Source organism: Ornithorhynchus anatinus, chromosome 2 (genome assembly GCF_004115215.2).
Source record: "Ornithorhynchus anatinus isolate Pmale09 chromosome 2, mOrnAna1.pri.v4, whole genome shotgun sequence".
NCBI lineage: Eukaryota > Metazoa > Chordata > Mammalia > Monotremata > Ornithorhynchidae > Ornithorhynchus > Ornithorhynchus anatinus.
Window position 1 is genome coordinate 26,816,615 of NC_041729.1, and position 13,519 is coordinate 26,830,133.

The window sequence follows — 13,519 nt, forward strand, 5'->3', positions numbered from 1 at the left end:
CAAGTTCCGCTCTAGGGTTGTCGAAGCTCCAAGGAATCAGAAAAACTCGAAGGAGCTAAGGTCAGAGAGGGATGTCCCACAGAGCTACCTCGGAGCTGGCTTCAAATGATAAAGTCATTTATTTGAGGCTTACAAAATTACAACCCTCCGCCCCGAACCCGAGGGACCAGAGGCCAAACCTGATAGAGCTGTTTTGGCGTAGCTCCCTCTCTCTCCTGCTTCACCAGAACCTTTCCCCTGGCGATCCCCGGCCCCGGGGGGGCAAGGCACATACATATATATATATACAGCCCCAAGGGCGGTTCTATACACACAGTTGCGTCCCACCGCGTGCTCGTTATACGTTCCGGTTAGGACGCCGGCAAAGGATTACGGAACGTTCTTCCTGCAAAACGAGCCGGTCTGGATGCCGTGCGGCCTCGTGTCGCAAGAGCCGGCTGTGCCCGGCGTGTGACACGAGAGTAGCGCAACGCAAGTTCTGCCCGAACGTCGGCCGTGGCCGTGTTCGGAGACGGGCTGCGTTCTGTCCGAAGGCCTCCCCCCGCTCGTCGGCGGCTGCTGGAATCTGTCCCTTGGCAACCCCCTTCCTATTCAGTCGCTCTCCCCATCGCTGCTGATAATGCCACGCAGGTTGGACCAATCGGGAGGCAAGGGGCGAGACGGCGGGTCCTCCCCGTCCGAGTCCAGCGCCGGGCGAGCGCGGGCCCCTGGGTCGGCCTCTCGAGAAGGGGGCCAGGCAGCCCGGCGGCGGGGCCGGCCTGCAGAGTCGAGGGAGGACCGGGGTTAGAGGGGAGAAGAGGAGAACCGAAACCCCCCCAGCTTCCGCCCCACAACTCCACGACCCTTCCAAGCGTGGGAGCAGAAAGGGGAGGTTCCCTCCTCCCTTCGGTACCTGAGGTGCTGATGATGTTGCTGACATCCAGGGACGCCATCTCGGCCGCCTCTTCTCTCTGCTCCTTTACGGCTCGGCACTTCTCCAGGGAGGGATTACCTGGGGCGAAGGAGAAGATGGGATGTCAGAGGACGTCAGGTCTTGCTCGGATCCTGTCGGCCTCACCTCCTCTTCCTCCTCTAACTGCCCCCCACCAATCCCTCCGGCTCCTTCCCGCATTCTTCAAGGCAGGTGGGAGGATTCGGGGGTCTGACGACTGCACGTTCAGCTTCGGGAAGAAGAGAGGAATCAGAACGGGGAATCCGTCCTCCCCCTCCTCTGGCTTTTCCTGTTGCTAGCACCGGGGTAGAGGATGGCAACTTTTCATTTTCAGGGGCCACCGGAAGGAATTTGGGGGGGAAGGGGGAGGAGAGGAGAAAGAGAAGCGGCAAGAGAGGGAGAGGGAAAGGTTCTTTCCCTGTCACCCTGGTTTTCTTTGCCCTCTCTGGCCCCAGCCCCATGAAGGCAAAATGGAGTAGGGGGGCGGAGGAGGGGAGTCTGTGCTGGATCCCTCATCCTCGTTACTTACACTTCTGCCAAGGCGTCTCCCTCCAGCCCCCAGTCCTTCCCCTCCGTGCCCGGGATTCCCCCTTTCCCTTGTGGGGGCCGGGGGGGATCCAGTGCCCTCTGCCTCACCCTTCACGCCCAAGGCTTGCAGCTCGGCCCGGAGCACAGTGAGCCGTTCTTTGTGAGAGCGGCAAGATCCCAGCAACCTCTTGTAGTTGCGGTGGGCCCCACAGGCCCGGATGTAGCGCTTTAGCCGCACCACTGCAGGGTGATCCTCTCCACGGCGGGAGGCCTAGAAGGATTAGAAGAGGGGTCGACCGATCGATCGTATCTACCGGGCCCTTCCTGTGTGCACAGCGTTTTACTAAGCGTTTGGGAGAGTACACCGTATCAGAGTTGGTAGATACATTCCCCGCCCACGAGTCTAGAGGGATCAGAAACAAAGAGCTCGTCTCCAGTAGAAGACTAGACTGCAAGTTTCTCGTGGGCAGGGTTCACGTCCCCCGATTCAATTGTATTACACTTTCCCAAGCGCTTAGTAGTGCCCTGCACCGGGCAAGTGCTCCAAAAGTGCCACTGATTGACCACGATTTGTCCCAACTCAGGATTCATTCAATTCCATCGTAGTGATTGAGTGCTAACTGGGTGCAGAGCACTGTACTAAGCACTTGGGGAAGGACAACTATAAACAGTGACATTCCCTGCCCACAACCAGCTTACAGTCTACAGTCCAGAAGATCTGTCTCAACTCTTCCCCTCAGCTCTCTACCCACCACCGTCGCAGGACAGCTTGCTAAACTCGGCTTAGTTGGTGGGTCCTGTGGGCTGACTCCAGACCGGGCCCCAAAAGAACCCTGTCCGACGTGAGCCAACCTCAAGTGTGGCTGAGGTAACCCCACACCTCACCCGCCCCATATGTACCCAGACTCTTAGAGAAGCAGCGTGGCTCAGTGGAAAGCGCCCGCGCTTGGGAGTCAGAGGTCATGGGTTCGAATCCCGGCTCTGCCACCTGTCAGCTGTGTGACTGTGGGCGAGTCACTTCACTTCTCTGGGCCTCGGTTCCCTCATCTGTAAAATGGGGATGAAGACTGTGAGCCCCACGTGGGACAACCTGATTGTCCTGTATCTACCCCAGCGCTTAGAACGGTGCTCTGCACATAGTAAGCGCTTAACAAATACCAACATTTTTCCTGAGGCTCGGCTGGGCGGAGGTAGTCAGCCCCGAGCCCCCCGGCCATAAAGCCAGGCTTTGCTGAGGCCTTGGACTGGTTCAAGGCCCGCAGCTCCGGATTTCGGCTCAGGTTGGGTGGGCCCCAAGGTTTTGGTTGAGACAAGACTCAACTCTCCGAACACGTCCCTTTCCCTTCGAGGCCACCTCCCTTCTGCCTTCTCCTTGGAATTGTGATCTTGGCCTCACTCCCACCTTCTTTTTGGGTTGGGGACTACTGTTTCGGGAGGAGGAGGAGGAGGAGGCTCCTTCTCCGTCCTTCTTGGGCACATCTGTCTTTTTCCCGTCGTCGTCACTTTCTTTCTCATCGGAGCTGTCGCCTTTCTCACTGTCGCTTTTCTGTGATTTCTCTTCAGCCTTCTTCCCCACACGGCCTGTCTCCTCGCTACTTTCATCACTACTTGTCCTCTCCCGTTCATTCTCTGTCTCTCTGGCTCCCCTCTTCCCGCCTGCACTTCCCCTCTCTCTGTCCTCCTCGCTCCTCTCTTCTCCTTGACTGCTTTCAGTCTCCCATGACTTCTTTGCTCCCTTCTTCCCAGCCTGGCCTTTCTTCTTGCCATTGCTGCCGCATTCTTCATTATTACTCTTCTCCCTCGAGATCTTTCTTGTTCCCTTCTTCACTCCTGGACTGCTGTCATCTTCACTGCCCTCCTCTGCCATTTTCTTTCCTTTCTTTCCAGAACCTCTCTTCTGCTTGTCACCTCCCTCCTCCTCTTCCTCACTACTCTCGCTCTCAGATGTACTCTTCTTTCCCCCTTTCCTGGCTCTGCTTCTGTTCTTTTTTTCCTTTGCTCCAGGGTTCTTCCACTTAGTACAGTTTTCTCCACTTGCCTCCTCTTCGCTACTTGTTTCTTCCTCCACTGGGGTTTTTGCTCCCTTTTTCTTATCCCCGCCCTTCCTCTTACTGCTCTCTTCCTCCTCACTCTCTTTGCTCTCACCATTCTCCACCTCTCCCCTGTTTTCTTCTCTCACTAATTTCCCCATATGTTGCTTCCTGACCAGGCTTTTACCGCCTTCTTCTTCCTCCTCCTCCTCCCTCTCATTCTCCAGACCTTGTTTTGCTCCCTTCTTCTCAACTGCCTGTCTTCTCTTCCTGTTGTCCTCCCCCTGCTCATCCTCACTGCTTTCACTCTCCATTTTTGCTCCCTTCCTCCTCGTCAGTCCCTTCTGCTTTTTTCCCTGACTGCCCTTGGGCTTCCTGCTCTCATTCTTCACTGCTCTGCCTGTTCCCTTCAGTTTCCCATTCTGCTCCTCTTCACTAGTTTGGTCCTCCTTTGGTGACTTCTTCAAGGATGGATTTTTGCTCTCCACCGCAGCCTGTTTAACTCCTTTCTTAGTTAGGCCTTTCTTCATCTCTCCCACTGCTAGGGTGCTCTTGGTAGCCGGGAGGGAGGAGCTGCCAAGCAGCTGCGTGGCCTGGGGACCGAGATCCGAGTCATCTGAGCTGTGCTCTGCAAAGAAACAAGTACAGAGGGTATGAGTCTTCCTCTCAGTCTCAACTCGCTCCCTCAAACTCGCTTCTCCTAAGAGTCCTCTGTCGCCACCTCCTTCCAGCTTTCTTCAGCCGGGCCCCTAAATAAAACCACAACACATCCGTCTCTGGAGGACCGAATCCTGGTCCGCATCACCTCTTAGGAGGGACGAGAGAGACGGAAAAAGGAGAGAGAAGGGCAACCGAAAAGCCCAGGGTTTGGGAATGGCTTCTGTCCATGTGGCCAGCCTGAAAATTCACAATACTTTAACATGTGAAGAGACAGTAGGGATCGGGACAGAATCGAAATCTGCAACATAATAAAGGCTTTAGACACACACATCCCACATCACCAAACTCGAATAGCAATGAAGCCTAAAAGACACAAGTTCGGGTTTTCAAAAGAAAACCTTCTTCACCCCATGGGTGATAGGCAGAAATATGGAAGGTTTTACACAGCTCTGGATAACTGACCGGACAATAGGTCCATAATGGTTATTAGAAAGAAAGATTCAGAGTTGTGAAAAGGTTTAGGTGGGCCTAGATAAGTTCTTGGAAGATTGCTGCTCGAAGGATTACTGAAGGGAAAAAATGAGGACTATTAGAAGGTCATCTTTAAGTAGGAAGACTGACTTCTGCCAATTGCATATTTTCTATTCTTCTGTCAAGGATGGGGGGAGCCACCACCCTGTTCCTGCAAGGAGTCTTTGATGCCACAGAAAGCGGAATTCTTATTAGTTGTGTCCTTCGATTTCAACAACAGAACACAATACACCATCGCAACAGGGGACCACCTTTTTGTGTGCCCAATGTGGCCAGGCCTGTAGATCCTATTCTGGACTTTTCAGGCACGTGTGCTCTCAAAGGTGAGCTCACCCCTCAGTGGTGTCTTCTACGTAGGTGAAGGACAACTAAATAAACATATTCAAAGATGATGTCATTGGTGGTGACTCAAACGACTGACGCTGGGGCTGGCTTTCCAACTAAACCCCCTTCTCCTCCGCTCCCCCTCCCTTCTGCGTCACCTCGACTCTCTCCCTTTGCTTCCTCCCCACCCGCCCCAGGGGCACATATGCTTATAAGTGCTTAGTACACTGGCGCTTAGCATAGTGCCTGGCACATAAGAAGCACTTAATAAATTTCACAATAATTAGTATTATATATGTATATATCTATAATTCTACTTACTTATATTGATCCCGTTTGCTTGTTTTGATGTCTGTCTCCTCCCCCGCTAGACTTTAAGCCCATTGTGGGCAGGGATTGCCTCTCTCTATTGCTGAATTGTACTTTCCAAGCGCTTAGAACAGCGCTCTGCACACAGTAAGCTCTCAATACGTACGATTGAATGAACAACACTAGGCAACCTCTGCTGTTTGCAATTTTTCCTTAGTTCCATGATTATCTTGGAGCTTTTTGGCTCAAAGTGAACACGAGCAGCAGTGTGGCCTATCAGAAAGACCCCGGACCTGAGCTCTAATCCTGGCTCTACCACTTGTCTGTTGGGTGACCTTAGGCAAGTCACTTCACTTCTCTGTGTCTCAATTAACCTCCTCTGTAAAATGAGGATGAAGACTGTGGGTACCATGTGGACAACCTGATTAGCTCGTATTTACCTCAGCATTTAATGGTGAACACTTAATACCATAAAAAAAAAAGAGTGCCACTCCATTTTTAACTGTCTGCTGCAACTGTCTCCCAACATTTAGCTTTAATGCCTCACTCTGCCTCATAATCTTCTAAGGGTTTACAGAACAAGGGTAATGCAGCCTAGTGGATCGAGCCCGGGCCTGGGAGGCAGAGGGACCTGGGTTCTAGTCCCCGTTCTGCAACTTTTCTATGTGACCTCGGGCAAGTTGCTTCACTTCTCGGGACCTCAGTTCCCTTATCTGTAAAATAATTATGTTACTTTTTAAGCTCTTACTAGGTGCCAGGCACTGTACTAAGCGCTGGGATGGATATAGCAAATCAGGTTGGACACAGTCCCAGTCTCACGTGGTGCTCACAGTCTCAATCCTCATTTTCCAGATGAGGGAACTGAAGCAGAGAGAAGTGAAGCAACTTGCCCAAGGTCACACAGCAGACAGGCGGCAGAGCAGGGATTAGAACCCGTGATCTTCGGACTCCCCAGGTCCGTGCTCTATCCACTGCACCATTCTTCTTATCAATGGGGAGTAAGGCTATGAATCTCAGGTGGGACAGGGACTGTGTCCAACTCGATTTGCTTGTATCTACCCCAGTGCTTAGTGCAATGCCTAGCACATAGTAGGCGCTTAACAAATACCATTATTATTATTGTTACTACTATCGGCTTGTCCCAGTTTTGTCAGGTGATGCAAGTGATCAGGTAATTTTAAGGGCACCTTTCCTAATTCCCTCCCCCAATGTGGGATGAGCAGTGCACTTTTATCTGTTTATAATGATGATGATGGCATCTGTTAAACGTTTACTATGTGCCAGGCACTGTTCTAAACGCTCATAACGTCTCAGTCCCTAGACCGTAAGCTCCTGGTGGGCAGGGAACGTGTCTGCCAACTCTTTCGCATTTACTCTCCCAAGTTCTTAGCAGAGCGCTCTGCACACAGTGAGCACTCAATAAATATCACCGGTTGAGGGATGCCTAGAGAGGACTGTTCGCTGGCCCACGTGCTGCTGCTGCTGCTTCGACAACCAGATGATCAATAATCTGAGCCGCCTACTCACGTCTACCAACTCTGTGGTGCTTTCCCAAGCGCTCAACACAGCGTTCTGCACATAGTAAGCGTTCGATAAACACCAGTGATTGATTGACTGTGAGGATTTTTATGTGGAAACTGCACCACTGGTATGTCAGGCCCTTGAACTGTTCTTCTGTAGTGGTAACAACATTCACTGAGCCACCCACAGGCTTGGCCGGCTCCTCTCTGAACAGTGGCATCCGCCCTGAGTCGGTGGCTAGACTGGGGGTGCAGACTGTGGCTGGAGAACAGAAAAGTTCTTCTCATCCTCCTCTGCTGCACACCGAGGCCTCTGCTGGGGTCTCAACTGGCCTGTTGAGGAGCGAAACACTCACGTTCTTGTACAAATGGGTGGGGTCTTTACTAGCAACCCAGAGGCCGGGCATCAGCAGCTGTCTGACTGTGAAAGACTAAAAAGGGTGGGAGAAAGGAAGAAAAACAGGGGCCTGTATCTGTAGGAGCAACATGCAGCCTTTCTATTTTCCCAGGCAACTCTCTCCAACCCAAGTCAGAGGAAAAGGAAAGGAGAAACAGATAATCAGCCTGCATTTTTTTCTGTCCTTGCTCTCCATTCTTCCCCCACCCACCACAAGCAGAATTTGTGAACCGGAATGCCCGTTGATGTCAGGGTGACCGGGGCCAGCTTCACACAGTAAGTGTGGGAGGCAGCTCCCTCATGGTGCACTGTCACTATCTGGGGGGAAGGGGGTTGCAAATTTGAAAGCCCCCAGCCTCCCTCCATCAAACTGAGAAACAGGGCCTGTACTAACTAGACCTGGTCAGGGTCCCCTCAGAGAAGCATTTTAATTCTGGGGGTTCGGAAAGACTTCTGTATGACATCATTATATCATACATGCCTAGTGTTTTGCAAACAGGCATATCAAAATGGCATCTTAGAGATGGGGGCGGGGGATACACAGCAAATTCCTCTCCCCCGGCCACTGGCCAGATATCTGAAAGCAGGTTCGAGGGTGACCAGGATGGGATTTTCTTACACTTTTAAATGTATAAATCTTCATGTAGTGCCCCATTCTCTCCAACCCTCCGGGGCCCTATACTTCTCCTTTGCAGTTTCCACCTCTCCCCGACTGCAACAGCTTTCTCGCCTGCGGCGGCCTGCCCAGTCTGGTTTCTTTCCCATCTAACTCACCTGACTCGGAGTTGAACCTCCGCTTCTTCTTAGAGCGCACTACTTCAGGCGAGCTGGGAGGGCTGAGGGGCCGCTTCACCCCCTCCCCAGGAAGTGGGGCGTCGTCTACAGCCCCCGCTTCGTCCACCTGAGAAAGTTGGACACCGCACACACAAATAAACACATAAGAATGTTCCATCCTTCAGCTCTAACCCATAAACCTTGCTTGCGAAATCCTATCCCCTCTAATAATAGTAATAATAATTTATTAATTCATTCAGTCGCATTTACTGAGCACTTTCTGTGTGCAGAGCACTGTACGAAGCATTTGGGAAGTTCAATTCAGCAACAAATAGAGACAATCCCTGTCCACAACGGGCTCACAGTGTAATAATGACGGTATTTGTTAAGCGCTTACTATGTGCCAAGCACTGGGGTAGACAGCAGCACAGTGTAGTGGAAAGAGCGCGGGCCTGGGAGTCAGAAGGTCATGGGTTCTAATCTCAGCTCCGCCACCTGTCTGCTGTGTGACCTTAGGCAAGTCATCTCACTTCTCTGGGCCTCAGTTCCCTCATCTGTCAAATGGGGATTAAGACTGTGAGCCCCACACAGGACAACCTGACTACCTTATATCTACCTCAGCACTTAGAACGGTGCTTGGCACAAAGTAAGAGCTTAACGAATACCATTATTATTACACGGTAATGAGGCAGTCCCCCATGGGGCTCACGGTCTTAATCCCCATTTGACAGATATAATAATAATTATATTGATGGCATTTGTTAAGCACTTACTCTGTGCCAAGCACTGTTCTAAGCGCTGGGGAGGATACAAGGTGATCAGGTTGTCCCATGTGGGGCTCACAGTCTTCATCCCCATTTTACAGATGGGGTAACTGAGGGCCAGAGAAGTGAAGTGACTAGCCCAAAGTCACACAGCTGCCAAGTGGCTGAGCAGGGATTTGAAGCCACGACCTCTGACACCTCAGCTTGGGCTCTTTCCACTGAGCCTTGCTGCTTCTCTAAGATGAGGGTACTAAGGCCTGGAGAAGGGAAGCGACTTGCCCAAAGTCACACAGCTGACAGGTGGCTATTGAGAGCCAAAGCCCTACTGATAGCTCACCTCCTCCAGGAGGCCTTCCCAGACTGAGCCCCCCTTTCCCTCTGCTCCCCCTTCTCGCCCCCCCCACCCTCTGCTCCTCCCCCTCAGCACTGTGCTCATTTGTACATATTATTTACTACCATATTAATTTTGTTAATGAGGTATAGATCTCCTTGATTCTATTTATCTTAATGATATGGTCTTGTTTTTGTTTTGTTCTGTTTTGCTTTGCTGTCTCTCTCCCCTGTTTAGACCACGAGCCCGTCATGGGGCAGGGATTGTCTCTATCTGTTGCTGAATTGCACATTCCAAGCGCTTAGTCCAGTGCTCTGCAGCTAGTAAGTGCTCAATAAATACTGTTGAATGAATGAATTAGAAAAATAATAATGTTGGTATTTGTTAAGCGCTTACTATGTGCTGAGCACTGTTCTAAGCACCGGGGAGATACAGGGTCATCAAGCTGTCCCACGTGGGGCTCACGGTCTTCATCCCCATTTTCCAGATGAGGTCACCGAGGCACAGAGAAGTGAAGCGACTGGCCCCAAGTCCCACAGCTGACAGGCGGCAGTGTGGGGATTAGAACCCATGACCTCTGACTCCCCAGCCTGGGCTCTTGCTACTAAGCCCTGCTGCCTCTCTAGCCTGTGAGCTGCCTGTGGGCTGGGACCGAGTCTCTTGACGGTGAGAGCGTACCCCAGCGCTCTGCACAGAGTCCAGCGCCCGATAAATACGACTGGGATGGACGCACTCCTCTGCTTCCCCTGGGCTTGGCAGAGGTCACGGGTTCTAATCCCGCCTCCGCCACTTGTCAGCTGGGTGACTCTGGGCAAGTCCCTTCACGTCATCTGTAAAAATGGGGATTAAAAAATGTGAGCCCCACTTGGGACAACCTGATTACCCTGTATCTACCCCAGCACTTACAACAGTGCTCCGCACATAATAAGCGGTTAATACCATAATTATTATTATTCTCTGGGCCTCAGTTCCCTCCTCTGTAAAATGGGGTTGACGACCGTGAGCCTCACGGAGGACCACCTGATCACCTTGTATCCCGCCAGCTCTTAGAACAGTGCTCTGCACATAGTAAGCGCTTAACAAATACCATAATTATTACTATTCTCCGGGCCTCAGTTCCCTCCTCTGTAAAATGGGGATGACGACCGTGAGCCCCACAGGGGGCCACCTGATCACCCTGTATCCCCCCAGCGCTTAGAACAGTGCTTTGCCCATAGTTTAACAAAATACCATCCTTATTCCCTCCGAGAGGCCTGGGTCCGCCCCTCCTGCCACTTGGCAGCTGCGTGACGGTGGGCGAGTCACTGGGCCTCAGTTCCCTCATCTGTCAAATGGGGATTAACTGTGCGGCTCACGTGGGCCCACCTGTCTCTCCCCCAGCGCTTAGCACAGTGCTCTGCACATAGTAAGCGCTTAGCCAATACCAACATGATGATGATTGTCCCCGCTGCTCCCTGCGGCCCGTCCCCCTCACCTCCATCTTCCCCAACTCCTCCTCCTCCTCCACCAATCTCCTCAGCGCCTGCTCCTCGGGGGGGTGGGGGGGGCCCGGGCGGTCCCGCCCCACGCGTGCCAGGTAGCCCGTGGGCGAGCGGAGGGGAGGCAGAAGGACTGGCCCTCTGGGCCACCACTGTCCCCGGGCCCTGGAGGAGGGGGGGACCCCGGCGGCCCGGGCCTGACACCAAGTTAGGAAGGAAGGAAGAAGGCAGCGTGGCGGGGGACACTTGGGCGACGAAGCTCCTCCCAGGGGAGGCTGCGCGGGAAAAAAAAAAAAGGCCTGGAGGCAGGAAGGCCGCCAGGCTTCCGGCCTCCTCCTCCTTCACCCCCGCCTCCAGTTGGGGCGGGCTCGAAAAAGTCCCCGGATGAACTGCTGCATCCCGCGCCATCTTTATTTTTTTCCCGCCCCGCCTCCTCCCCCCCGCCGGGCCCCGCTGCCCGAGTCGCTCCTTCAGCCCAGCCTCTTTATTCCTAATACTGTTGTTATTTCTTAAGCCCTTACTAATGTCGGTATTTGTTAAGCGCTTGCTATGTGTGTAGCACCGTTTTAAGCGCTGGGGGAGATACAGGGTAGCGGGTGGTCCCACGTGAGGCTCCCAGTCTTCATCCCCATTTGACAGCTGAGGGAACTGAGGCACAGAGAAGTGAAGTGACCTGCCCACAGTCACACAGCTGACGAGTGGCAGAGTCCGGGAGGCGAACTCTTACTATGTGCCGAGCACTGTTCTAAGCGCCGGGGGAGATACAGGGTCATCAGGTGGGCCCACGTGAGGCGCACAGGCTTCATCCCCATTTGATAGAGAAGGGAACTGAGGCAGAGAGAAGTTAATAATAGTGTTGGTATTTGTTAAGCCCTTACTATGTGCAGAGCACTGTTCTAAGCTCTGGGGGAGATACAGGGTCATCAGGTGGGCCCACGTGAGGCACACAGGCTTCATCCCCATTTGATAGAGGAGGGAACTGAGGCAGAGAGAAGTTAATAATAGTGTTGGTATTTGTTAAGCCCTTACTATGTGCAGAGCACTGTTCTAAGCTCTGGGGGAGATACAGGGTCATCAGGTGGGCCCACGTGAGGCGCACAGACTTCATCCCCATTTGACAGAGGAGGGGACTAAGGCACAGAGAAGTTAATAATAATAATGTTAGTATTTGTTAAGCGCTTACTATGTGCCGAGCACTGTTCTAAGCACTGGGGGAGATATAGGGTCATCAGGTTGGCCCATGTGAGCTCACAGGCTTCATCCCATTTGGCAGATGAGGTCACTGAGGCACAGAGAAGTGAAGTGACTTGCCCACAGTCACACAGCTGACAAGGGACAGATCCAGGATTAGAACCCATGACTCTGACTCCCAAGCCCGGGCTCTTCCCACTGAGCCTCGCTGCTTCTTTAACAATGGTGGCACCTGGTCAGCACTCCCTATGTGCCCGGCACTGCTCAAAGCACTGGGGGAGATACAGATTCATCAGGTTGGACACAGTCCCTGTCTCATGTGGGGCTCACAGCATTATCAGCGTGGCTCAGTGGAAAGAGCGCGGGCTTGGGAGTCAGAGGTCACGGGTTCTAATCCCAGCTCCGCTGCTAGTCAGCTGTGTGAACTGGAGCAAGTCACTTGACTTCTCTGTGCCTCAGTTACCTCATCTGTCAAATGGGAATTAAAACTGTGAGCCCCACGTGGAACAACCTGATCACCTTGTATCCCCCCACGCTTAGAACAGTGCTTTGCACATAGTAAGCGCTTAACAAATACCACAATTTTATCCCCATTTTACAGATGAGGGAACTGAGGCCCAGGGAAGGGACTTGGCCTAGGCTACACAGCTGACCAGCGGTGGAGTCGGGGTTAATATTGATGATGGCATTTATTAAGCGCTTACTATGTTCATTCATTCAATCGAATTTATTGAGCGCTTACTAGGTGCAAAGCACTGGACTAAGCACTGGGAATGGACAATTCGGCAACAGGTAGAGACCATCCCAGCCCAGTGACAGGCTCATGATCTAAACGGGGGAGACAGCAAAGCAAAACAGAGCTAAACAAAAGCAAGACAAATGTGCAAAGCACTGTTCTAAGCGCTGGGGGGCGGGATACGAGGTCATCGGGTTGTCCCCCATGTGAGGATCACAGTCTTCATCCCCATTTTACAGATGAGGTCATTGTTTAACTTTCAAAGCAGTGTGGCTCAGTGGAAAAAGCCTGGGCTTGGGAGTCAGAGGTTGTGAGTTCTAATTCCGCTCTGCCACTTGTCAGCTGTGTCACTTCGGGCATGACACTCAACTTCTCTGGGCCTCGGTGACCTCATCTGCAAAATGGGGATGAAGCCTGTGAGCCCCACGTGGGACAACCCGATTACCTTGTATTTACCCCAGCGCTTAGAACGGTGCTTGGCACATAGTAAGCACTTAAAATACCACCACTATTATTAGCATCCTCTGTGCCTCAGTTCTCTCGTCTGTAAAATGAGAATAAAGAAAGACTGTGAACCCCATGTGGGACAACCCGATTATCTTGTATCTCCCCGAGCGCTTGGAACAGCGCTTGGCACATAGTAATCATTTAACAACTGTGAGCCTGTTATTGGGCAGGGATTGTCTTTACCTGTTGCCGAATTGTACCTTCCAAGCGCTTAGTCCAGTGCTCTGCACATAGTAAGTGCTCAATAAATACTATTGAATGAAATACCACCATTATTATTAGTACTATTATTATTATATATTATTACTATTATTATTCTCTGTGCCTCAGTTCCCTCATCCGTAAAATAGGGATGAAGACTGTGAGCCCCACGTGGGCCAACCTGATCACCTTGAATCCCCCCTCAGCGCTTAGCATAGTAAGCGATTAACAAAAACCACCATCATTATTATTATTATTATTATTCTCTGTGCCTCAGTTCCCTCTGTAAAATGGGGAGGAAGCCTGT

The 13,519-nt window shown here is 52.1% G+C and overlaps 1 protein-coding gene across 1 annotated transcript; it reads right to left on the reverse strand.

Annotated features, from left to right (window-relative positions):
- Window positions 1-96: 96 nt before the first annotated feature.
- On the reverse strand, window positions 97-10,886 carry HIRIP3 (HIRA interacting protein 3). Its single transcript, XM_029058126.2, has 6 exons — window positions 10,574-10,886; window positions 8,005-8,131; window positions 2,862-4,117; window positions 1,568-1,730; window positions 893-991; window positions 97-758 (listed from the first exon to the last, which is right to left on the reverse strand). The coding sequence occupies exons 1-6, from the start codon at window positions 10,577-10,579 to the stop codon at window positions 592-594; spliced, it is 1,818 nt and encodes a 605-aa protein (XP_028913959.1). The 5' UTR covers window positions 10,580-10,886; the 3' UTR covers window positions 97-591.
- Between the last annotated feature and the right edge of the window lie 2,633 nt (window positions 10,887-13,519).

Bases quoted from the DNA above. Each gene is read 5' to 3' on its own strand.
- HIRIP3 (XM_029058126.2), bottom strand. The intron at 4,118-8,004 runs GTGAGTTAGATG...GTTTCTTTGCAG, and splicing joins GAGGTTCAACTCCGAGTCAG to AGCACAGCTCAGATGACTCG. The intron at 759-892 runs GTACCGAAGGGA...TCGACTCTGCAG, and splicing joins CAACATCATCAGCACCTCAG to GCCGGCCCCGCCGCCGGGCT.